General features: G+C 41.7%; 1 protein-coding gene across 1 annotated transcript in view; it reads right to left on the bottom strand.

The window, feature by feature from the left end:
- The window catches only part of Calcrl (calcitonin receptor like receptor), a 97563-nt gene that overhangs the window by 12659 nt on the left and 58249 nt on the right, over positions 1–26655 (bottom strand). The window contains exons 6-12 of the mRNA XM_060390381.1: positions 25937–26047; positions 25611–25723; positions 24382–24473; positions 7827–7953; positions 5246–5399; positions 2737–2797; positions 2587–2653 (exon numbers count right to left, since the gene is read on the bottom strand). Of these exons, the coding sequence (XP_060246364.1) occupies positions 2587–2653; positions 2737–2797; positions 5246–5399; positions 7827–7953; positions 24382–24473; positions 25611–25723; positions 25937–26047 (725 nt within the window). The remainder of the gene's footprint in view (positions 1–2586; positions 2654–2736; positions 2798–5245; positions 5400–7826; positions 7954–24381; positions 24474–25610; positions 25724–25936; positions 26048–26655) is intronic.

Here is a 26655-nt window from a genome sequence, read left to right as displayed (position 1 = left end):
ATAAATTATATTACAAAGTATTTTAAAATCCTAATATACAAGAAGCACTGATTAATAAATGTTAGACATGTAGCAGCTTAGATCTGTCCTCCATGAAAAACAGTTAACTACAGAGAGGTTCTTTGACACCGTCGTTCTGACAAAAACGTGGAGCTAGGCCCGAAGAGGAGGCTACTGTTTGTGTAAGCCTCCGCTATATATAGCTGGAGCAGGGTGGACTGGGCCCTACGAGCTACACAATTTCCCACAACAGTCTTATTTTAGGCAAAAGCAGAACTTCAAATTTCAGATGAACCCTATCTGGATTTCATCTGACTTAAACCAGACCTCATTAAAAGATTCCTGATTTTTTTTTTTTTTTTTTTTTTTAGCTTATGTTTCTGAGAATTCTGTACGATTACTTCCTTCATATCATTCCCCCACGCTCCTTTTCCCTGCAGCCTTTCTCAGGTAAACACCTCCCCACACCCTTCCAACTCCATGGCTTCTTTCCCTGTCATTATGATGGTTATATGTGTATATATATTTAGACACATAGGCATCTAAGAAACCCGCCTGGTCCAGGTACTGTTGCTTGTGTGTAGATGTGCTGAGCTGCTGGTTATGGTTGGAAGATGAAAAGTACAGGTAACAGATGCGTGCTGAGAGACATGTTTTTCACCATGGCACGATGTGCAATAGCTGGCAGATACCACAAGATACATTCACATCACCATGGTCCTGGGGTCAGAGAAGGAAGACTGTCACACAGGGCAGCCAGCAATTCCTTCTCTCTGCCCTCAAGTGACTTCTCCAAGATCTCGAGCTGAATGCATCTTCTCAGCAGTAGCTTAAAGTAGCTCAGCGGGGCCTGCCTGAGGGCTGGGGGTGAGGGAGGAAGTCTGAGTGGGAAAGGGTGATTTTCATTGTGGAACATAACAAAACTCTAACTGTGACTTTTGTTGCCCTCTAACTGAAAAGGACAGGAGGGAAAACTGGCCCGGGGCTCGGGAGCAAGGACCCCCCAAATGCACAATTCCATCTCATCCTCAGCCAGAAGCAGGGCATGGCCTTGGATTCCTGGAGAGGAATGCCAGAATGGAGCTCCGGTTTCTGAACTCTACCTGGAGACCATAAACAACCATGTGACCCAAAATCCAGTCCAGAGACCAGTCTCCTCTGATGAGCAGCTTTGGAACTGCATCTCTAGATTTTCATTGTGAAAGCGGGTTGTATCTATCCGTCAGTCTCAGCCTTTTTCCTAAATGATTTTCAAGACTCTTAATTCAGGAATCTTGTAGACTTGGAGGTCACTGGGGCTGGGGATTAGGGCTCTCTTAAGGCTTAATAGGGAGAGATATTTCCTCCAGGAAATATTGAGTCTAACTCTGTCCCCGCATGGAGACATGGCATACCTTAAGAGACAGCCCACCTGGACCTGTCAATCACTGTGGCATGGAACCACCCCTCAGGAAAACCGATTCATCCCCAGGTGGGGGAAATAATTACCCACTTAATGAGATAATCTACTCATTCTTTCCCAACCCCCCCCCATGTGAAGTTTGCAGCTGCCTGAGACTGAGAACGCCTGCTTTTCTGAGTTACTCAGAGGAGCGTCAATTTTTTTTTTTGTACCTTCTATTTCTTTCCCCAAAACTTAGCATGCTTTTCAGATGCTCTAGGCTTTTCACTCTTTCTCTGAAGCTCCCATCTTCTGCATGTGGCTGCTTACAAAAGGCTTGTCTTCCTCTTTCTTCCTCCAACTGGGGAGATTTAAGGCTTGTCTGTCCTATTGCTTTACTCTTAAACTGTAATAACATTGACCTTGATTTGTTTGTTTGTTTAATAACAAATTAAATTTTTCTAAATTTGAATAAGGAGAATAAGAACCCAAAAGAAAAATTATGGCTCGACAAAATTTCTGATAACACAACCACATTCAAAGATGTCCAGTTGCTGCATTCATTAAATGATGTATGATAATTACAGAAAACATTAAGCACTGCTCCTTCCAAACAAGGTTGTTTCCTCATGGGCCCTTCCTCTTGCAAAGGTGTGTTGCAATCTCTTAGCAGAGCCTCTGTTCTGCCCCTCCCCTAGAAGGCAGCATTTGCGGTATCATCACTCAGGCCTCTGACATTTACTGTATTTGGCTAGCAAGAGGAACTAAGAAATCAGGAAGAGAAAAAAGTCTGAGGATTTGTCTCTGCTGCTGCTGCTGCTGCTGCTGCTGCTGCTGCTGCTGCTGCTGCTGCTGCTGCTGCTGCTGCTGCTTCCCTGCCTTCTGTGGTTTGAGCAGCAGCTGCTTTCCACTAGGCAGAGCCCGACTGCTTGCTGAGTTACTCTTAGCATTTGTCTAATTCTGTTGGAGCAGCTTTGACCTCGATACAAGTTCAGCAGCAAAAGCAACCTCCCACACTTGCTTCTTCTTGATACTTCTCCCTCACTTGCAAATTGGCAATTTACCTTACATGCTCACATTATAAATACCACAGCCTCGCCAAACCTTATTCAGTTATGCAGTGTATCAGCTCTGACTGAGACGTGTGGAGAGGAGATTGAGGAAGTATGACTGACGGCGAGAAACAGCGAGTTTTCGTTACATACCAGTAAAGCAGCACAAATCGGACCATGGATTATGTAGAGGAGATGAGTGTCTGAGCTGATCCAGCAACTAGGAAATAAAATGAAGACATTAGAAGGAAGACTTTCATTTCGTTTAGTTCTAATAGAAGTCACAAACGGAAGACGTCTTACTTGTCATTGTAGTACAAGCTCCTGGCGATGGCGTGGATGCAGGCGGGAAGCAGAGGGAACCCTACAAGTAACGCAAAGGAAATGAATGGGTCACATCCCTTACAGACGGGGCTTCTCCAAGAAGTCATGATCAAACTTCAGACACACCTTAGTAGCAAAAATAATTAGCCACCTATTTTTTTCTGTGTAATTGCCTAAATGCGCTAAACTATCAAGTTTGAATGTCACGCACCACTTTGAATCAGTAAAACTGCAGAGATTAAAAATATTACATGCTGCCTAAGTCACGATCCTTAGAAGAATTTCTGTACTCATATAATTTCTGTGGGATGAAATTGGCTAAAATTTAATATCAAAAATTGAAAAATGCTTAAACTAATAATTGTTTTAAGATTCGCAGTAAGTTATTTTCTGAAGGAAGAGAGAAAAATGTGTTTCCTATACCAAGATTTCTGCATGTTTTCAGGCTTCTCAACAATATCTTGAAAAATCTGAAGTGAAGAAATGTCATATAGAGAAAATCAGAATCGATTGACAGTTTGGTGTGTATACATGCATACTTCTTGAATATACCTCAGTATCTACACTTTCATTTGATAGATAATAAAGAAATAAATCTCAAGAAATTAGTCCTATTAAATTCATTTCCTATCTATTTTATCCACACACATTATTCCAATGACCTTTAAAAACATAGCAGTATGATTCAAGGTTTGTTTTGTGAGTAACACAATGCCAAGAGATCACGTAAAAGAAGCAGATCTTTTGTATGCATTTGTTCAATTACTGACACCCCAAAATTATAAAATGGCAATTTAAAGAGATCTCAACAGGGCTGGAGATCTTTAGTCCCAGCACCCAGGAGGAAGATATGTGAATCTCTAAGTTCAAACCCTTCCTGATCTCCATAGCAAGTTCCAAGCCAAAAAGATCCTATTTCAAAACCAAGGGAGAAAGAAAGAAAGAAAGAAAGAAAGAAAGAAAGAAAGAAAGAAAGAAAGAAAGAAAGAAAGAGAGGAAAGAGAGAGAGAGGAGAAAGAGAATCTTAAAATTTTTTTGATGCCACTCTAAAGCTACTTAGCACCAATGTCCTCATTTTACACATGAAAAAAGAAAATTCAGACAAGTGCAGAAACTAGATCCTGACTTTTAATTCTATTATTTCAGTCACTGTGCATTCATCTAGAATAAACTCGTCCCTGGGATGTCAAATATCAAAAAGGGATCATGTTGTTCATCAAAATGAGACTAGCGAGATCACGACTTTGTGACGCTTTGCTCTCTTTTTTTTTCATCAATTACACTTTATTCATTCTGCATCCCCCCATAAGCCCCTCCCTCCTCCGCTCCCAATCCCACCCTCCCTCCTCCCTCTGCATGCATGCCACTCCCCAAGTCCACTGATAGGGGAGGTTCTCCTCTCCTTTCTGATCTTAGTCTATCAGTTCACATCAAAAGTGGCTGCATTGTTATCATCTGTGGCCTGGGAAGGCTGCTCCCCCCCAGGGGGAGGTGATCAAAGAGCGGCCAATCAGATTATGTCAGAGGCAGTCCCTCTTCACATTACTATGTAACCCAATTGGACTCTGAACTGCCCTGGGCTACATCTGTGCAGGGGTTCTGGGTTATCTCCATGAATAGTCCTTGGTTGGAGTATGAGTCTCTGGGAAGTTCCCTGTGTTCAAATTTTCTTGTTCTGTTGCTCTCCTTGTGGAGACCCTGTCCTCTCCAGCTCTTACTATTTCCCAGTTCTTACCTAAAATTCCATTCACTCTGCCCAACAGTTGCCCATCAGGCTCAGCATCTGCTTTGATAGTCTGAAGGGCAGAGGCTTTCAAAGGCCCTCTGTGGTAGGTTCCTAGGTTGTTTCCTGTTTTCTTCTTCTTCTGATGTCCATCCTCTTTGCCTTTCCGGATGGGGATTGGACATTTTTGTTAGGGTCCTCTCTCTTGCTTAGTTTCTTTAGATGCACAGGTTTTAGTGGGTTTGTCCTATGTTGTATGTCTATATGAGTGAGTATATACCATGTGTGTCTTTTTGCTTCTGGGACAACTCACTCAGGATGATCCTTTCCAGATCCCACCATTTACCTGCAAATTTCCTTGCTAGAGCAATAAGACAGTTGAAGGAGATCAAGGGGATACAAATTGGAAAGGAAGAAGTCAAATTATCACTATTTGCAGATGATATGATAGTATACGTGAGTGACCCCAAAAACTCTACCAGGGAACTCCTACAGCTGATAAACACCTTCAGCAAAGTGGCCGGATACAAAATTAACTCAAAAAAATCAGTAGCCCTCCTTTATACAAAAGACAAAAGGGCTGAGAAAGAAATTAGGGAAACAACACCCTTCACAATAGCCGCTTTGCTCTCTTTACATGTTTCAATGTATTGCAATGAGAAAATCTCGTTACAAGTTAAGAATGATTGGCAAAAAGTCACGTTGCCTCAGAGCTGAAGGCCTCCTTCGTCAGGCGACGAGGCCGGTGACGACAGTGGCACCTACCCCAGCCAAGAAAGTAATACCACATCAGGTGCTGCTTCTCCGCAAACACAGCCACCACGATGAGCGTGTGCAGGTAGACGCCTTCACAGAGCATCCAAAAGTAGTTACAGCCCATCAGGTAGAGATGGATGAACTGAAACACCTTACAGCTCACCTGAGGGGGAAAGAGGGTTGGCTCAGTTCACGAAATTCACGTGCGAAGCAATCGTCCGGCCTATTTCTGAAACCATGGGCATTTTCTGTCCCCCACTCGGAACTGTGCGCTCTAGGGAGACTGAGCTGCACAGTCTTTTGAACACTCAGCCCACGGTGGCTCTAAAGTTGTTAACCATGCACTCTATCGGTTCATAAGAATCGTATGATATTCAAAACAAAGCAATCTCCCTCTGCTCAGTTGGTACCAGTTTTCCTGGTGTGTTCCAGTTGTTACGCAATCATGAATGTAGCAGTCCACACACACAACACTGCACAATTGTTTTGATTTGGGTTGTTGTTTTCTGTTAGAAAAAAACGTTGACAGGCTCATCAGCGCTTCATTAAACACGCATGCTATTGGTAAGTTTTGTAGCTTTCAAACCAAAAGCACAAATAAAACTTGGTAAGTAATTCTCTAATGAACCTACTCATTGTCCAGATATAAAATATGTGAGATTTTTCATAACAGATAAAGAACTGTGGGTTTGTTTCCTCTTTTTCTAGGGTTCCTGTTTTCTCTTCTCTTATAGATTAGAGAATTAGAGAATAGAGATTAGAGATCCAAATATCAGATAAAGAAAATACAAAGGAGCTGAGAGATACAGGTCTTCCCTTACCAAAGTAAATAAATGTAGCAACATGTGGAAATCGTTAGAAGTTCAGTCTGAAATTCAATATATAGTTAGTGCTTACTGCATTTTTTGAAATAAATATTATATTAGAAACTGAAAGCCCTGATAAATAAGTTTAGAGTTATCATGGACTAAAATGAATAGCATTTGCATAAACGTCACCCTAAAGTGTTTGTACTATTATCATTTATACATATTTTAATCAAATTCTTGAATATTTCTGTGAGGTATGCACTGTAAATTATCACACACCACAGATAAAAAAAAACTAGTAGAAAAGTGAGAATATTTGCAAATATTTATATAATATTAATCAGAGTTGCACCTTAAACAAAAACTATGATTCTATTTTTATTACTCTATGTAATAACACCTTCTTAAAGGATATTTGTAACATCATTTCTTCATTTAACATGTGTTAAGGATTCATTTACTAAATTTTAAATAATGTAGTATGTGTTTTATGACATTCAAGCCTCGAAAAGATAAAATAACTTTTAACTACATATATTTGAGCATATTTATAGTTTATTTAACCTTCAATATTTATATAGGTATCAAATTCTTATCTAATTAAATTTGATGCTGCTGATAATTTAAAATTAATATAAACTATTAAGAGGAAAAGCATTTAGGACATACTTCAGAAAAGCATTTTTGTTGAGGGCTCTGTTAACATCATCAGAGAATGCTTTTTTCCAAATAGTAACTTCACTGTACTCTAACTTACACTTTGTGGATTAGCTGCATGTCCTTTCAAGTGTTAGAAACCCAGGCTGTGTTACAGACTTCCTCCTCCTAGAGAAACTCGTTCTGAGAGGGCAGAACGTCGCCAGTGTTTTATTCTGCTGATTATGTCCTGGTCTGCTTCCTGCCCCAGTGGCTTCAGAGAGGACGCAGTGAGAGCAACCCAGAAACACACTCTCAAACAATGGGAAAGCGTTAGAACTTTGTAAATTACCCTGAAAACACACGTAACACACACGAGTGTTATTTCCCACTTGTTGGAAACTCCTTCCCTTCTCTGATTTCAGTAACCAGATAACATAATCCAGAAACGCAACGGATGTGCTCAAGAGCACACACTTACACACTCACCACACACACAAACCACACACACACACATCCAAATCCAAAATTAGAGTCTCGCCACATGTCAAAGTAGATGACTCTAAACGTGTGAACATTTCTGCTACATTACAGATATTTGAATCCAAGTATGGTTTACATATATGTACATATCATGGATAACTTTAGCATGTATTTTAAGTATGGCTTACAGGAAGAAGAGTTTATCAGTGTGTACTGAGACTGGAGAGCTTCTAACATTTCATTTTAATGGCGTTTAAGGTTACTGTACATACAAAGTATGTAAATCCTTATCTTTCTGGTTTTATTAATTTTTAATGTAAGCTTGACACCAAAACACAATCTGAAGTTCCCATTACACGCATTGTGCTCTTTCACGGAGTACTCAGTTGCACTGATTGCGGTTTAAATTGGATTGAACAAACATTGTGCAGTCACAGCCCCTCGGGCTGCCCGGAGTCCATAGCTATGACATGAGCTGAAGCTGTGGAAATACTGAAGGGAATTTGCCCTCTTAGGCCGCAACATAGCTCAGCTATGTTTTCTGTGTTAAACCGAAAGTTCACATAAAGATTTATTTCAGGACATACATATTCTATCAGAAACCAGCCCCCAGCCCGAGTCTCTTCCCACTAATCCTCAAAGCTACAGCTTATTTTACTTACTGGATTTGTGGCCACCAAGGCCTGGTTGTTGGCCACTGCGGTGAGGTGAGTAATTGTTACAATCGAATTACAGACAAAGGAAAAGAACAGGTTCTTATGTAAGGTAATCCGCTGGCAACTGAGGCTCCTGTAAGACAAAAGAGACAGTGTGCTGACAGCACAAAATGTTCCTGCATTTTTAATTAAACATAACTCAAATAAAGTACACTTTCAATTTATAGAGGCTGCTCTAATTTTGGAAAAAAATTATTTTGTTTATCCATAATTTTCACTTGATAAAAATTTTAATTAGAGAAAAACTCAGATGGAAATGAGTTGCTTTTGCAGAGATGTGGTGATGTTCAGGTGGGGAACTTGCCTTGTAAAAACTCTGCATTAATTAATCTCCTTAATTCTGAACACAATATTTTAATTCATTCTACAGAAAGCAGAAATTGATATTCGATGATGTTACATAACCAAAAACACACTAATGAACGTAAATACTTCCATTTACCTGAGACTCTCGTGCAGATAACACCCTCTCATTGCACTCCACAGCTTTCTTTAAACAGCAGGTGGATGGTAATGACCGGTCACGGGAACTACGTGATTGTATTTAGACCAGCTGCACTCATGGAAACTAGGAGCCACTGAGGATTGCTTAGCCCTGTTGATGGTCTTCCGATTGGCCCACATGTCATCAGAACATAAAAGAAGCCGTCCTCTCCCCATTTGTACAAAACAAAGAACTGGCCACACAAAGTTCACACAGAGTAAAGTCCAGGAAAGGTGTCATTACAGTTGTGTGACACAGCTTTTAAATGTAACCCACAATCACACATAGAATTTTTTGGAACAGGACAACCTTACCCACATTCAAAAGAAAATCCCAGCACAAATTCCTTCATGACACAATTGCACGCAGTTTTACTCAAGGTTCCGGGACAGGGGTGATAAAGGAAGCTGCCGAATGGCACAGTTAAACACGGGTAGGAATGCGCAGGGCAGAGCGTCATGATGTCAAATGAAACCTTGTGTGTGGTTTACTAACTCAGAATGTCTTTCTGGAGAAACCACCCAACTTAATCACAAGGTTTCTACTTTGAAAAATTAAAGATTTCGTATAATTGTATCACTTCCCTTTTATCTGAGAAAACAGAATGTGTGGAAGTTTTGAATTAGAATTGGGAATGTTTTCCACATTTAAAATACAAAGTTTAAACTATTTTCCTTCTAAATTGTCCATAACTCTGTGATTCTATATACAGCTCTACCGTTTTAAAGAATGAGGAAGTCTTTTTAGCCCAAACTAACGTTTTCAGTTTGCTAATACGTGTCCGATGCTAGTAGCCAGGATTTACAAAAGCTTAATAGATTGGATAGTTCTTAAAATAACCACTGGCTGTGGGTGAGCCGGTCAACTAACAGCAGGTGTTTGCAAGCATCTGCAATCCATCCAAATCGGAAGAGTGACAACCCCAGGTGTCCTACTGACTAGAGTCAGCCACCTGGACTTGATTTCTCAGTGCAGAGAAACAGTGAGGATACTCCACAGAAAACAGGAGTTTTCAGGAATGGTGAAGAGTAGCATGGCTCTTGTACTTAAAGAAAGTCCATACTGAAAGGTGGGCCTATTTCCAAGACGGTGACACAGCAGTGACGCGATTCTGCTTACTAACAATGAAGACAGAGGCTCAACAGGACAGGCCTACTAAGGATATTCTTCTCACAGTGACTAACATTACATGTAATTTATTCCCATAGTGTGCCACGCTCCTGTGATGAAAGTCCTGAGCAGCTCTGCCGGGGGCCTGCGCTTTTTCTGTGGGTTCCAAGCAGTGCTGAGGAGCTACTTAGCAGTGCACACATTTGCTTCTTTGGGTGCAGAATTAAAGAAATGTGTTATCAGACAGAAAACATTTCCTTCATGGGGCTAGTTCACCCTTTTCTGCTGAACACGTCTCTAATCTAAGTCATGGATAAGACACATATCCTCCTCTTTTCAAGAAAAAAAAACAAACAAACAATTTTCAAATTATGATTAAAGATTAAAAATCTTGGCTTAAAAGGCAAACATGAAGTGTTTTAAAGTAGCTGAATTCAAGCATTAAGGAAACCTTTTACAAAGCAGCAATACCTGCCAGGCCAGGTGAAGAGGCCTGAAATCTTATCTCTTTGAGAGATCAAGGCAGGAGGATGAAAAGTTCAAGGCTAGCCTGGGCTACAGAGGGAGTTCCAGATCAAGTTTAGTAAATTAGTGAGATTCTGTCTCAAAGTAAAACAAAAACATGACTGTGCTAGCGATGTATTCCAGCGCACCCACCTGGCATGCCCGGGACTGTAGGTTCAGTCTCCGGGGCTGCCGATGGACGAGCTAAGTTAAAACTGAAAATAGCAATGCTGGGGTGAGGTAACACGTAAAAGTTGAAAGGTAAGATCTGAGGAATATGATAGCAACATTTATAATAATGCATGGTATACATGTATGTAATTCAAAAATAAATAAAAATGTAATATTAAAATAACTATAAATGTTGATATTAGTGGTATTCTCATGGGAAAAGATTGGAAGAACTTAAAATGTTAGCCATAGACTGCTTTTTGTCCAGGTGAACATCCTGCCCTTTCCTATACTAACCTGCACGTCTGTCCTCAGAAATTCCTTTTTCATGTGGTTGCCCGTCCCCCAACCTGTCCTGAATGCTGAAAGCTTGAAAATGTGCAGCTGGTATGTATTGTCGCTGAAGATGAGATTGTGTCAACCTACACAATGCAAGCCAAAGATCTCTGCTTTAGCGATCCTGATCATCAGCTGAGCTGTCAAAACTGTTACATAAACTAGATCACTGCCAAATCAGGCCACCCTATGGAGTGAGAACAAACCGCACTGTCTAAACCTTTGGCCTGCTGCTTTAGTTTCTTCCATTTCTGCCTCGAGGCACCGCACAGACAGATGCTATCTGATACACCGTGTCTACTGATAAAAAAGGATTCAGATCCCTACGGTGAGTCTTAGTGTTTCCTTCTAAACACAGTCATTAACACATGTAAGGAGATTGGTGCACATGAAAATCAACTTGTGCATGAAAAATTTTAATTGTAACTATTAAGCAAATGAGTGATTTGCCTAAAGAAATATGCTAACATTTTGAGATATATACATATAAAATTTGTCCTGGGGACTGTAGCGCAACCACAGAATAGAAAACATGGCTGATGAGCCTGGATTGTTTCCATTTCATAGCCTTATCTGATAATACTTCAGCAAATCCTTCCAAGATGCAGTTTTGACATGCAAAGCTGTATAGGGAGGTGTGCAAGTGTGCAACCCCAGAGGCGTGCCATTGCGGCCCTCTCAGAACAGTTTCACACAGGGAGCATTAAGTCAGGACACGTGGTTCTGAAGGGGCTTTGGAAGCCTGGACTCTTCCTTAGAGCACGCATTTGAGCAAGTGTCTGGCATCTAATATCACATTCTTTTTCTGCACCAGGGGATCATCGTATGATCGCCTTGAAGGTTAAGTGTGCCTGGCCATGACGCGTGTGGTACAACCTTTAGCCTATGGGGAACACATATTGATGCTTTTTTAATTATTATTTTTAGCATCACTAAGACATGGTTAATTTTAATTACACAGTTAAGAGTTTCCTGTGCACAAATATTAAGCTGGCATCAAATTCTATCTCAGTAATAGAAAACTGCTTCAGTAGTAAAACATTTTGTCTTAGTGTTTAATTAGTCTCTATTGATGCAATGAAACACCATGACCAAAGAGCAAGCTGGGGAAAAAATGGTTCATTAACTTTAAACTTCCACATTGCTGTTCACCGGCAAAGGAATTCAGGACAGGAACTCAAGCCGGACAGAAATCTAGAGCAGGGGCTGACGCGGAGGCCATGCTGCCCGCTGCCTCGCTCCACATGGCTCGCTCAGCTGCTTTCTTCTAGAACCAAGCAGCACTAGCCTAGGGGTGGCCCCACCCACAATGGACTGGGCCCTCCCCCAGTGATCACTAATTAAGAAAATGCCCAACTGGATGTCTACATGTAGAAAAATGAAAATAGATCCATACCTATCACCCTGCACAAAACTGAAGTCCAAGTGGATCAAAGACCTCAACATAAAACCAGACACATTAAATCGGCTAGAAAATAAAGTGGGGAAGACCCTAGAACTCATTGGTACAGGAGACAACTTCCTGAACAGAACACCAACAGCACAGGCTCTAAGATCAACAATCAATAAATGGGACCTCATGAAACTGAAAAGCTTCTGTAAAGCAAAGGACACCATCATCAAAACAAAACGACTGCCTGCAGATTGGGAAAAAATCTTCACCAACCCTTTATCTGACAGAGGACTAATATCCAGGATATATAAAGAACTCAAGAAGCTGAAAAGCAGCAAACCAAGTAATCCACTTAAAAAATGGGGAACAGAGCTAAACAGAGAACTCTCTGTAGAGGAATATCGAATGACAGAGAAACACTTAAAGAAATGCTCAATGTCATTAGCCATTGGGAAATGCAAATCAAAAAGACCCTGAGATTTCACCTTACACCAATCAGAATGGCCAAGATGAAAAACTCAAGTGACAACACATGCTGGAGAAGTTGTGGAGAAAGGGGAACCCTCCTCCACTGCTGGTGGGAATGTAAACTTGTACAACCACTCGGAAAATCAATATGGCGCTTTCTCAGACAACTAGGAATAGCACTTTCTCAAGATCCAGCCATACCACTCCTAGGCATATATCCAAAAGAGGCTCAAGTACACAATAAGGACATTTGCTCAACCATGTTTGTAGCAGCTTTATTTGTAATAGCCAGAAGCTGGAAACAGCCCAGATGCCCCTCAACTGAAGAATGGATGCAGAAATTGTGGTACTTCTACACAATGGAGTATTACTCAGCAATGAAAAATAAGGAAATAATGAAATTTGCAGGTAAATGATGAGACCTGGAAAGGATCATCCTGAGTGAGCTGTCCCAGAAGCAAAAAGACACACACGGTATATACTCACTCATATAGACATACAACATAGGATAAACCTACTAAAACCTGTACATCTAAAGAAATTAAGCAAGAGAGAGGACCCTGACTAAAACGCTCAATCCCCATCCTGAAAAGCAAAGAGGATGGACAACAGAAGAAAAAGAAAACAGGAAACAACCTAGGAACCTGCCACAGAGGGCCTCTGAAAGCCTCTGCCCTACAGACTATCAAAGCAGATGCTGAGCCTGATGGCCAACTGTCGGGCAGAGTGCATGAAATTTTATGTAAGAAGTGGGAAATAGTAAGAGCTGGAGAGGACAGGAACTCCACAAGGAGATCAACAGAACGAGAAAATTTGAACACAGGGAACTTCCCAGAGACTCATACTCCAACCAAGGACTATTCATGGAGATAACCTAGAACCCCTGCACAGATGTAGCACATGATAGTTCAGTGTCCAAGTGGTTTACATAGTAATGGGAAGAGGGACTGCCTCTGACACAATCTGATTGGCCTGCTCTTTGATCACCTCCCCCTGAGGGGGGAGCAACCTTACCAGGCCACAGATGATGACAATGCAGCCACTTTTGATGAGAACTGATAGACTAAGATCAGAAGGAAGGAGAGGAGGACCTCCCCTATCAGTGGACTTGGGGAGGGGCATTCATGAATAAGGGAGAGGGAGGGTGGGATCAGGAGGGGAGGGGGGCTTATGGGAGGATACAAAATTATAAAGTGTAATTAATAATAATAATAATAAAAAGAAAATGCCTTACAGCTGGATCTTACGGAGCATTTTCTCAATTGAAGCTCCATCCTGTCTGATGACTCTGGCTTGTGTCAAGATGATATAAAAACAGCCAGCACACATTTTATGTAATTCAATTAAAGAATTAGAAAGCTGTCATGTTTTTGTTATGATGACAGGAATTTAACATTCAGAAGATAAGGAATTCCGTCCTATCTATGTATGTCTAAATGACTGTGTTTGCTATCATGATGACCCAATTCTGCCACTGTATCTTCAAAAATTGGCAGATAATGTGGTCAAGGATCTTGACGTCATTTTCCATTCAGGTTTGCTTTTCTCAGTACTAATAATGAGCAGCATTGAGTATTGAAAGATGGAGCACATGATACAACCATAATCTTGCCTATAGAGCACTGCTCTCTTGTTCTGATTGATCTAATTTAATTACTGAGTGCTCAGACCACTTCCCATTAAGTCACTGGTCATGTATTTAAAAAGGACAGCTCATGCCAACCTGTGCACTAGCAGAAACAACAGGCAGAAAACAGTGAGTACGCTAAAAGGACAGTCTATATCTTGATTATTTGTCCATTGAATTGATATGTGCTGGTCGGAACATCTGATCATTTGTGACAGGAGTAAACGCTCTTTAGTGATAATTCTTTTTCAGGCTACTTGTGATTATCTACACACATTGAAAGATGTGTTTGTTTCCATAGAGGGCTAATAAAAGTCCCAGCCTGGAGTCAGCCTTCTTCCAGCCTGGAGTCAGTCAGCCTTCTTCCAGCGCGCTCCTCCCTTCCCCGTCCTTGCTAGGGCTGCCTCTTCAGTGCCACAGCTGAGCTCAGGGCTGCAGAGGGAGCAGGGCTTCCACGTGGCCAGCCAGGACCTTCCCATGTGTGTTCTATGTTATACAAGTTTTCTCCCTTGTCTCCTGAAGGGCAGGAAACCATCAGAACAAAAACAATCTTTTGAATGTTTATATTTCTGAAACAAACAAAACCCTTTTTGATTCAAAATCAGTAATGAGAGCAGTCACCGTTTATTGAATCTTTAATATATCCCAGGCATGAACATAAGCCAGCTAGAGTCATTTTCTTAACAACCTCTTAAAATATCATTATCTTTTAATACAATTAAAGAAGGTTGTTCAAGGTCATACATCTACAGAGATGACCTATTGAACCGGGAAGTTTTGAGGAAGCAATGAGGGTTTTATTTACTTTATTATTCAATTAGTGCTATTTGTTGTTTAGAGTTATCTGTTGGCCACTGCCTCTAGATTCTGGAGAAACCGTTGTGAACTGCTAGAGCAAGACCCTCATGTGTTATTTTTATCGCAGTGGGAAGCAAACAGACACATGAGTTGATGTCCTTCTTAATACTTGTCCTCCTTTTTAAAAACCTAAAAGACTATGGCCAAAATGAGTGGCGTACTCAGGACTGACCCAGCCAGGAGAAGATAGTAGGAACGTGGATCGTAGTAAGGAAGCCCTCAGTTAAAGTAATGAACTTGGTGTTCCAAAGAGGACGGAGACCGCAGGGTGACAGCATGAGACAGCTGTGCACCTTCAACAGGTGAAGAAAATGGAAGAGGTTACAAAGTATTTCCCTGTTCTGTGTGATGTCAGACAAATGTTATGCTTATTTTTCTGCTTTTCTAATGGAAAACTATGCATGCCGATATGCATAGATACATATATACAGATATGTATAATTACTTTTCTAATTATCCTCATCTTCTTGAAGATCTCAGTTTTTGACATCTGAATACCTCACCAGCAAGTGTAGCGGTGTGGGATCTGTGCACTCAAAGGCTTTGCATTTTCTAGCAGCTAAAAGGATGCTACAGTCCTTGAGGGGGGGGGCATTGGCATTCCTCATCCATAGTCACATCTGTGTGCATGGATTAAGAAAATAAAATGTTTACATCTGCAAGACTACAAGACCAGATTACAAAATATTTTCACTTCTGGAAGAGCTTTTATAACATGTTGTCTTTGAACTACAAAGTTTTAATGCATTTAAGTAACTGTATGGTTCTACACCAACGGATAGTTTGCCAGCTTAGTTAAAACAATTTTGTGTCTTTCCATATCATTTTAACTTAGACACAATTAATTAACACTTTGGTTAAACTTTTTCAATAAAGTGCATAGGGTATATTTATGGAGAAGTTAATATTTATAAAATATCAATAAACATTTATCTTTACATACATATATGTAGCTTCAAATCACACAATTATTTTTCTCCCTGGGATTCTTTGCTTATATTCTTTAACATGGGTTATTTTCTTATATTTCCATACATGAAGCTCTCCTCATTAGCCACTGGCAGCGGTTACCTTAGAATTGAAATGGTTTTTACGGAGCAAAATCCATTACTTCTTGCCCTACAGTGTCCTTATCCAAATGTAGTAGTCTAATGAGAAGATGCAATTTCATGACATAGTTCAGTCTATATTTTTAAGATTTGTTTCCGACTACAACTTATGTTGTGTAATGGAATTGTTTTTAACTCACACAACATTTAGTATGAGGAACAGTTTTCAATCCACTGATTATAGCACAACTTGGGATAGACTGAGTGAGGCTGGATAAACAACACTAAAAAAACATTCAGGTAAACAACGCACAGCATTAAGCTAGAGAACACATAGGATGCATGTGTGTGACATGATACACTTCAGACGTAAGTACATAAATCCTGCAAAAGAGCAACTAGCTCACAAGAGTTGGAAGGCAAGAATGCGGTAGGTGGACTTTGACAGCCTGCTATCCACAACTAGATGGCTTCAGCCCTCGTCACAGTCCTGACAGAGCAAAAGCAAGGTCAGCAAGTCACTAAATGAGCCACTCTTAAGTGACCGTTCTGGCTTCCCAGACAAGTTTATCAGACAGATTTGTAAAACAAGATTCTATGTAGGATTCCTTTGATTCTAAGCTGCCCTAAAGGGTGAATTATATATATGATTCCTGAAGAAAAATTATAGCTATAGGGAAAAATTATACCTGCTTTAACTCAAAAGAAATGTGAAGACGAAACAGAAGGTCATAACACTGATTAAAAATATTCAGATTCGATCTGGGCACAAAGGTGCAAGTTTGGGTCATTCATCTTGAAATGTATTCAAATATATATGCACACATATATATGTATTCATATAAGTATATGCTGAAGCACTGTAAGGCTGTGCCACTAAGTTGAGAATGCTTGACTCACCAATGGTTTGGGTTTTTGTTGTTTTGGTTTTTTTTGGCTGTGTTTTATTTGGAATTCATGACAATAACCTAGAAAGATAACTTTTACATGCTTGAAAATATGCAACTTGCTTTAAAAGAAGTTGAAATTAGCATCTAAAATTTCAGCAAAGATGTTCTTTCAAGAAATCAAAGCAAATTAAAAAGAGAGCGAGAGAAGAAAACGAACTGTTTTCTCTGACAAGACAGATAGGTGCTGCGCACTCCCTTTTATGTGCAAGCCTTTTATCTGAGTTGAAAGAGGCAGGTTTGCTATGCTTTTAGCTTTTGCACAGCAATTAAAACATAATTTGTAACTAATTCCAGTAAAGTTTATTTATTTTTTATCTAGAGGGTTCTGCTCTGTTTTTCCAAGGATTATTATGAGTAAGCTGTGGCCTTTGAGGGCTTGGCAAACCCCAAAGTCATGGCTGTGTCTCCCCCTCCCTTCCAGTTCTCTTTCTTTTAATCTCCTGCTCTGACTCTACTTTAATTGTCTCTAATATAAAACAAATCTATCTGGTGAACAGCTTCTCTTGTTCTCTGTTTCTAATTTAAAGCATGGATGAGCAGTAGAGCATTGTCTTCCCCTTCTAAACAAAAAATAACAACCAGCACCCTAAGTCAACATTCTGTGGAGTTCCTGGTTTTATGAGGGGTCAGCGCCCTTGATTACCACAGTGGGGAGAAGGAGTTTCCTCTGCCAGAGACTAACTGAAGAAGACCGAAATATGAGGAACCAGGATAAGAGGCAGAAGGAATATGTTAATGGATTTTTCACACACCCAGTGATTTTAACTGGAACATCAGCTTCTCTAGAAATTGTTTCCCAGTTACTTGGCATGAAACTAATAAATCCTATCATCCCTGACAGTCTATGAACACACTCACGCAGCATTTAAATGTAGGAATTTCTGAGGTGCCCAGACTTTCTTCAATGTATCTGTAGTCTGCGTCTGCCGTCTGATTTTCCTTGGATACTTCCAAGGATCAGAATTCAGAGTTCTGGGCTAATTGCTTTCTTTCTTGATGGCAACCATAAAGCCTGGAAAACCTCAAGGAATTTGTCAGAGGTTAGAGATAAGGTATGGACAAGTCAGTCCTGGATGTAAACTACAAAGCCTTTATGAGTCCAATTTCATGCAAGATACTACTGCAAGGGCTAGGCTGTGTGCAGAGCAGAACAAACAACGACTTCGCTCTCCTAATTCTGTGATGTTTTATATTACTGTATTATATTTTATTTATTTAGGCATGATGCTTTCTCATTTCTCAGCATATTTCTAACCATATTTTTTCTGAAATAATTATATTGTTAATTCAGTTCACAAAAATGTTCATTCTGTGTTTGCTTTGTTTCACATGAACATTATGAAATCTTCTCTCTAAATACAGTGCATATAAAACTAAAAGTTTTGCTCTTAATTTTTATTTTAAGGATCCTCTAGCACACTTACTAGGACTAGGAAGCGGAGCTGATTGCTGCTGGCCAACTAGCAGAAGCAGCAGTGGCAACGTGCGTAGCTGGGAATGCGTGGTCTTAATGAGGCCCTGCGCGGCTCTGCGTCTCACTGGCAGCACCGACATGCAGTAGCCCTAAGCGTAAAACAGTCATGTAGATGATAACGCCATCTTCATGGCAAAGAAACAGCATCAGAGAAACAGCAGAAACCACACCATGCTCTGACATCTGTCCTGTAATAATGTCTACACGAATAAAAAGCAAAATGCTGACTTGAGCACTGTTGTATTTCATGTAACGCCTGTATAATAACAGGAAACTGATTTTTGTTTTGTTTAATTTTGTTTCTTTCTGTTCAAACTAACTATAATTCAAGAATATTCAAGTCAAAGAAAATAGCTAAGTCAAACAGAAAGATGATAGATTCAGAAGGACTTAGGAAAGTTAATTTTTTACAGGGAAATAAGTGAAGGTAAGAGTGAGGCTAGACATCTTTATGCTTCTAGTTTATGATTTCTACCTATTGAAAGTCTGTTCATCAAAGAAACACCCATCCTTCTCAATGGCAATATCATATCACAAATACCTGACTAGTGTGTTAGACCTTTCTTCCTTCTTGTTCCTACTGTTGTTTGTAGCTCTGCATTAATACTTTTTAAATTGCTTGGTTATAACATGGGATAATGCTGGGTAATTGCATAAATGTATCTTATAAACGCCAAGTATGGTGTGAGTGTATATTCCATTCTGCAGGGATGCTCCTAGAGCAGAAAGCTAACGAATTCAAAACCTCCTCAGGAAGTCCCTGAAGCTGACCACATTCCCTAGGCCCCTCCGTGACAGGGAAAGGAACCTAAGTGCAGAGTGCCTCTCCAACTAAGTTGAAAGCAAACTGCCAAAAAAAAAAAAAAAGACCTTCAGAGAAGACAAGCTGGAAAGAAGACTCTAAGGCCAGTGCAGCTGCCTGGAGAAACCAGCCCAACTGCCTGGAAGAGGTTTAGACCAAATGAGGCACCTGGAAAGAGAGCTCTCTAACCTTCTGAGCTGCCTGCAGGCTGGGCAGTGCGCTCCAGGTTCCCAGCTTCTCGAGCCTTGGTGATGTAGCTGTCTGAGTCATTTCTCCTGTCAATAACTCCTCACCCACATTCATGTAAGTAACTCCAATAAAACTCATGGCTCGCCATGTTTAACTCTGGTGGTGTCTGTATTTCACTCTGTCCTGGGCTCCCTAACGGGGGTGGACAAATGTTTGTCGTGCACCCCAGGAAAAGTTTGTTACTCAACAGTCTACTTCAAATACAATGGCTCACTTTAGAAAGAGAAGTTGAGCTACTAAAAACCAGCAAAGCACACACTACTAGTAAGTGCTGATATAGCCAGGCAGTGGTGGCCCACACCTTTAATCCCAGGACTTGGGAGGCAGAGTCAGGTGGATCTCTGTAAGTTCCAGGCCAGCCTGGTCTACAGAGTGAGTCCCAGGACAGCCAGGGCTATACAGAGAAACCCTGTCTCAAAAAAAAAAAAAAAAAAAAAAAAAGCCCATGCTTAACACTTTCTTTTATAAAGTCCAGTAAATAAACAGTTCATTATAATTTGGATATAAACATTAGGTATAAGCAAAGTAATTATTAGTCTTTTAATATTTTTTTGTAGAGGCCAAGAACCAATTTTTTTAAACTGGTAGAAAACTCATTTGATTTCAATGGTGTGGCCTTATATCATTTTTTTAAAACTTCTTACTGATTCTTTTTGAGTTTTACATAATAGACTCCATCCCCAGATCCCTTTGAATCCACCCTCCACTCTTGCAAACTCCCCTCACAAAAGAAAAATTTTTAAAGTAAGAAAAAAAAAAACAAAAAAAACATCTCATCGTGGAAGCTGTAGTGTGACAGTGTGTCACAGAGCACACCCTTTGTCCACGTGTCTCTTCTTTCAAATGTTCGCTGCCCTGAGTCATTGGTGTGGTTGAGGCCTCTGGCTTCTGCTGCGCTGTCAATGCTGGGTCCTCACTGGACTCCTCTCAGATATCCCATTGCTGCCCTGTGTCCTGGAGTTCCTGCCACTTTGGATCTGCAGGACCGACCTGCTCACACACTCTAACAGTTCACAGAAGGGGCAGGGGTTGGGGTGGGCCAACTCACAGCCCTGGATCTGAGCCCAGGGGGCAGTAGCTGAGTTGGTCAGCCCGCCAGCTTCCCTCTGCGCTCACAACCAGGGCAAGCTCTCCGGCTTTGCCCCTGCTAGCTCACCCAGTGCCCCCGCCTGCGAGGGGCAGTGCCAGCTCTCCCACTCTCACACCCTCAGGCCACTCACTCAGGCTCAAGCCCTCACCCGCAGGGCCAGTCCACTGTGCTGCCCAGGCAAGGTACCCGCCTGCTCTCCAGAGTGTTGCAGCAGGTGAGGGGAAGGGACAGTCCTGCTCTCCTGACCTGGAGGCCAGCTTTCCATCTGAAGCTGGGATCAAGGGGCAAGATGGTGGGCGGGGAGGGGGGCCGGCAGGGAGCCACCTCTCCCTGGCTGACACCATATCACAGCAGAGGAATGGCAGGGCCAGCTCCACCCGCCTGCTTGTGCTCTTGTGTTCTTGAGTCCATTCATAGATACTTGGGCTTTGAAAGAACAGTGTTCTAAGTCCTCAGGTCCAGCTACAGACCCAAAATAGGAATAACCGACTACAATATTCTTTCATGTGTTTGGCTGTGCTCCCCATGCTGTGCATGTGTGGGAACATGCACAAGCATGTGTGCACACACATAAGGAGGCGTTGGTTGACCCTGGACATCTTCCTCCATCACTCTCTAAACTGCTTTTGAAAGCAGTATGTTCCTTTGAACTGGAGCCTGCCAGTTTGGCCACGTTGGCTGGCCAGCAGGGCCACAGCGTCCTTCCTTCACCATCTCCCCAGCACTGGGGTTGCACGCACCAGTTTCCTGCTCCCTGCTGGAGCATGGATGCTGAAGATCCAAACTCACATCCTCCGCTTATGCAGAGAGCACTGCAGTGGCTGAGCCATTTCTCCGACCCGGCCGGCAACATTCTTGATAGGTTAGCATATGACTTCTGCTGGAAAACTGAGTGACAGCGAGGTCTACTGATAACCAAATAATCACTGCATTTGTTTTTAAGGAGTTTTTAAGTTAAGCCACATATTTTCTTCTCTTTATTACTGCACAAACTCTATTTCTAACTATAATTATTTGAACTCAAGTTGCTATGCTTCTATCGCTGTACATCTTAATCCTTTATGACTTAATGTTTCTTCTACTTTATGAAATAATCAAAATAGATATTTTGCCTTAATTTCTCAACCTCCTTGATAACCCATTTATTATGACAGTGTTTTCTCCATTGAGAACTGACTGAAGGAGCAGTTTGATTAGAGACTCAGACTGATGCTGCACTTTCCCTGGTCCATTTTGGCTTCAGCATTGTTTGCCTTGGCTGTCCCACTTGCCTCATAAGCCCAGGGAGCATTTACTTTACTAACTCTTAGATTTTCTTTATATATAAGGAAGCAGTATATTAATTTTGCTTTTAACTTGTAGGTACTTTACTGATATCTTTGCTAAATCAAACTTGCATGATGGCATCTGGCCTAGAATTCCAGGAGGCCATTGTTTTCTGTCTTACTACTGGATTTGGAATGCAATTCAATTGCTATTAACTTTATCACCTTTAGAAATTTAATGTCCTTAGATGTTTTGGTTTATTACATGAAAAATAGAGACAGTTTAATCTGAAGAGTCTCAGCTGGAATGGTTTTTAATTTAAAGAGATTGTTATCTCTCAAATGCTTTCAAATTTTTACACCGTGTCCATTGTAATTAATTACAGCTTCAGTAAGGAATTCAGGAAGAGTCCACTGAGGAAATAATCAAGATAATCCTAGATATGAAACATCTAACCAGGGTAGGGAGGCACAGAAGATAATAGGCATGATTCATTGATACTTTCATGTTCATATAAGGTGCAGTAAAAAGCACTCTAATGTTTTTAGGCAGAGAATGACAAGTGAGGTCTTGATGCAAAAGCTGATTTATAAACTATTAGAACAGCAGCTGGGTACGTGGGCATATGCCTTTAATCCAAGCATTTGGGAGGCCAGAGGACACAGGCCTCACTGGGTTTGAAACTTGTCTAGACTACATACAGTTTCAGGCCTGCAACGGCTACACAGCGAGAAACCTCTTCTGGCTCCTGTGAATACCAGACATGCTACGGTACACAGCATATAGATAGATAGATACAAACACATATGTGAAAAGTACAGCCATTATAGAAATCAATATGGCAGTTCCTCAAGAAGATGGGAATCAATTTACATCAAGATCCAGCTATATCACCCAAAGGACAGACACTTCATCCTACCGCACAGACACTTGCTCAACCATGTTAATTGATGCTGCAGTGATAGTAGCCAGAGACTGTAAACAACCTAGATGTCCCGTAACAGAATGTGGATAAAGACAATGCGGTACAGCTACACAATGGAGTATGACTCAGCTGTTAAAGAAAAAATGAAACCATGAAATTTGCAGGTAAATGGACAGAATTAGAAATAAATCGTTCTGAGTGAGGTTTCTCAGCCTGAGAAAGACAAATGTGGTATGTGTTCACTGCTATGTGAATATTGGCTGTTTAAGTCAATGATAACCAAGTAATAATCCATAGAACCAGAGATTTACTATAGAGAAAAGGACTCGGGTTGGTGGGGTAAATCTCATTAGGAAGGGGAAATAAGATAAACAGATATGGGCAAAAATGGGGAGGCTGAAGTGAGGGGATCAAGTGAGGAGAGGAGGAAAGGGGAAAAGAAGAAAGGAAATAAGGAGAAACAACTGAAATTAGGGCCATTTGAGGGGGAGTATGGAAACCTAACACAGTGGAAACTTCCTAAAATGCATGCATATATGAAGGCAATCCAAATCAAATTGCCAAAGTTTGGAGGGGACAGACACATCTAGCCAGCTTTTATCACCAAATGAAGCTTCCAGTGCTGGGATTGGGTTACCCCTAACTGGGTGGTTGGCCAAAGGGAGCCCACGGGGACCCAGGCTGTTGCCAAGACTATGGACTTCTCTCCACAAACAGACAGCAAGGCTCCACTGCTGAACACAACACAACTCATTGGCTATAGATAAATCAAGTTAGTGCCTTTGTAGAACCTTCGCCCAGCATCTTTGGTGTAGGAAAGCACTCAGCCAAGGTGCTACCAAAAGAGAAACTCAAACACCAACCCAACCACCGTGGTGTCCTTCCACCATGGTGTCCTTGCCTGCCAGATGCACTAATGCAACGGTGGCACAAAGATTGTGGGAGTGACAGAACAGTGTCCGTTTAGACAGAGCTCATTCCACGTGATGCAGCCCATCCCTGACCCTGCTTAAGTAACTAAGAACATGAGATGACAGAGCTCAGGAACCTGGGAGAAACCAAATGCCACTGTTAGAAAAGAAAAGAGATAGCAAGAAAATGATGCTCTGTCATTCTCACATCAGCACCTTGCTCAGCTGCCAGAGAAGCTTCCTCCTGAGCAGATGAGAACAAAGATAGACCACAGCCAGGCATTATGCAGAGACTGAGAACTTGAACACTCAGCCATAGCACTCAGGGAGGCAGAGGCAGGCATTTCTGAGTTCAGGGCCAGCCTGGTCTACAAAGGGAATCCCAAGGCTACCCAGAGAAACTGTGTCTAAAACAAAACAAAACAAAAACAAACAAACAAAAAAAACAAACAAAACAGAAAACCCACTCAGCCACGAATGGAATGTCTCTGTCAAATCCCTTCCTCAGGGCTCAGGAACCCCTGGGTAAGAGGAGGCAGAAACGGTACAAGAGCCAGAAGGGATGGAGGACACCAAGAGAACAAGGCCCTCTGAACCAACACAATCAAAGCACATGTTTCATTTATATATGCCTAATCATTTTATAACATTAGAGTTAAGATATTTCATTCATAACCTGCCGATTTCATAAAGCTAAAGTATAATAAAAATATTCCAGTTTAAATACTAAATTTATTATCCATATTTTGTATATTTTGTGAGCTCGTGAGCCCACTGTGCACCTAAGCTGGATCACCACATTTGTCAAATTAAAGAAGATTGAAATGAACTTACTTGAAATAAAAAAATATGATGAGAGAGATGAGCAGAGACGCAATAGATAATCCGTGTCCAATTATAGTCAGGTAGAACAAATTCAGTGCGGTCTACAATTGTGTGATAAAAAAAAAATAGAATGAATTCTGTATCTAAAATCTTTATGTGTGTTAGGTAAAGTTCAAATAAATAAATTTTATTTTTTTAAAAAACATGCTGATAGATTTATAATCACTTACTTGAAAAATCAATAAATATTTGAAAATATATAAATGAAGGACATCTACACAAATTTACCAAGTGAGTTCTAAAATTCATGTCATGTATCCTTTTTTAAGGACTCAGAAGTCACTTTAACCCTTTGACGTAATGCATTTACCGATCTAGCTTATACTGTATATTAAATCAGCATTTCATATCCAAAATCAAATAACACTCAATGATTCAGTTCGTTCAGAGTGAAATGCCGTATAAGGCTTTCTTTACCTATTGAGTTTTTCCATCCCTTTTCACAAATCTGAAGCTCAGAGACAGATCTTAACGTGGAAACTTAAAAGACCCTTTGATCTGTGGAAATGTCGGTAGCGCCTCTTAATTTTCGCTTTCCTTCTTCCTTTCTCTGTGTGCTTTTGGCATACCGTTTACCGAGGTTCGGTGGGTGGGTGGTGGTTGTGGCTGGTAATTAAACACCTCTGGGTCAGCACGGCGTTGGTGACATTTGAACTCAGTGAGAGCTGGCAGTACTGCTGGGAGGCACGGGAGAAAGCACGCCTGTCCTGCGTGGCGCGAGGGCGAGCTCTCGCCACGGCCGGGAGGCGGACAAGGTCCGTGTTCACACGCTTAAGCGCGCACACGCGACCGAGAGCACATGCAAGTGTCCCTGTCGGGCCTGACTCTGGGACCGCTGCAGGCGGAGGGTGCGGAGCGGGAGGTTAAGGCCGCTGAGCTCGTCCCGCGTGGCGGAGCTTTTGGGGTCACTCTAGAATGCCGCTGGCAACGAGAGCTCTCAGAGTTGGCTCTTGAGCTAAATTTTCTTGGGAAAACCCGAAAGCCAGTGGCTGCCTGTGACCGCACGGGCCCCGACACGGTTCCGACCGTGCAGACACAGAACTAGCTTTCCGGATTCTTTCCCCCCTGTTCCTCTCGGATGGTGTCAGGGACTGCTTTACTGGGAGCGGACGCTGCGGCTCGGGACTGCCGGCCCGCGGTCAAGCGCAGGCCAGCCGCGGCCAGCCGGCGGCTCCTACCTTCACTTTCTCGTGCGTGCTGTTGTTGCACAGCGTGTAGTTCGTCCACGTTCGGTTACTGTCCGGATGTCGGAACCAGTTCCCGTCCTGGTCGCAGATCTTTATGACCTTCTCTTTAATATTAAAAAGAAAAAAAAATTAAGGGAGTTTGAGAAACCTACAGGTTTTGTTCAAGTTTTTCCTGTGGTTCAATGAACTCAGAAGTAAAGAAGTTAAAATTCAAGCAGTCGTAACTGCAAAGATTTCTGCGGAAAGTTCCAGCCGCGGTTAACACAGACAACGTTCAGCAAGCGGATTCCGGAAGCCTGACCCAAAGCCCAGCGCACCTGAGGGATCGAAATCCTGGAAGTAGTCGGGGCAGTACTGCATGGACTCGGTCCCCGCCGCGACGTCGCCCCAGCACATCCAGCCGTCCCACGTCCTGTTACAGAAGAGGCCTGCGAGGGAAGAGCGCGGTCGGTAAGGCTGCAGCCACCCTGACACATAAACTCCTGCTGTGGATAGGAACGTGTTTGTTTTGCAGGTGTGGGGCTGATTCAGATGGTCGCAACAGCAGACTATTCACCTCATGTGGGCTCTGAGAGGAGCTCTTTGCCACCTGCAGATCGTTTAAATCTGAGGACTCTGGAGAGAGAATAAATGCCAGAGCCAGGAGAGTGTGGAGGAGCTCCAAGAAAGAAGGTTCTGTTGCTCTCCTTGTGGAAGCTCCTGTCCCCTCCAGATCTTTCTATCTCCTCCTTCTTTAATAAGATTCCCTGCACTCTGCCCAAAGTTTGGCTATGAGTCTCATCATCTGCTTTGATACACTGCTGGGTAGAGTCTTTCAGAGGCCCTCTGTGGTAGGCTCCCGTCCTGTTCCCTATTTTCTCCCTCTTCCAATGTCTGCCCTGTTTGCTTTTCTGAGTGAGGATTTGTCATCTTATCCACAGTTCTCTTTCTTGTTTATCTTCTTTAGGTATGCAGATTTTAGTATGTTTAACCTATCTTATAGGTCTAATATCCATTGATAAGTGAGTATATGCCATGTGTGTCTTTCTGCTTCTGG

This window comes from Meriones unguiculatus, chromosome 8 (genome assembly GCF_030254825.1).
Source record: "Meriones unguiculatus strain TT.TT164.6M chromosome 8, Bangor_MerUng_6.1, whole genome shotgun sequence".
Lineage (NCBI taxonomy): Eukaryota > Metazoa > Chordata > Mammalia > Rodentia > Muridae > Meriones > Meriones unguiculatus.
This window is presented reverse-complemented; position numbering and strand designations above follow the sequence as displayed.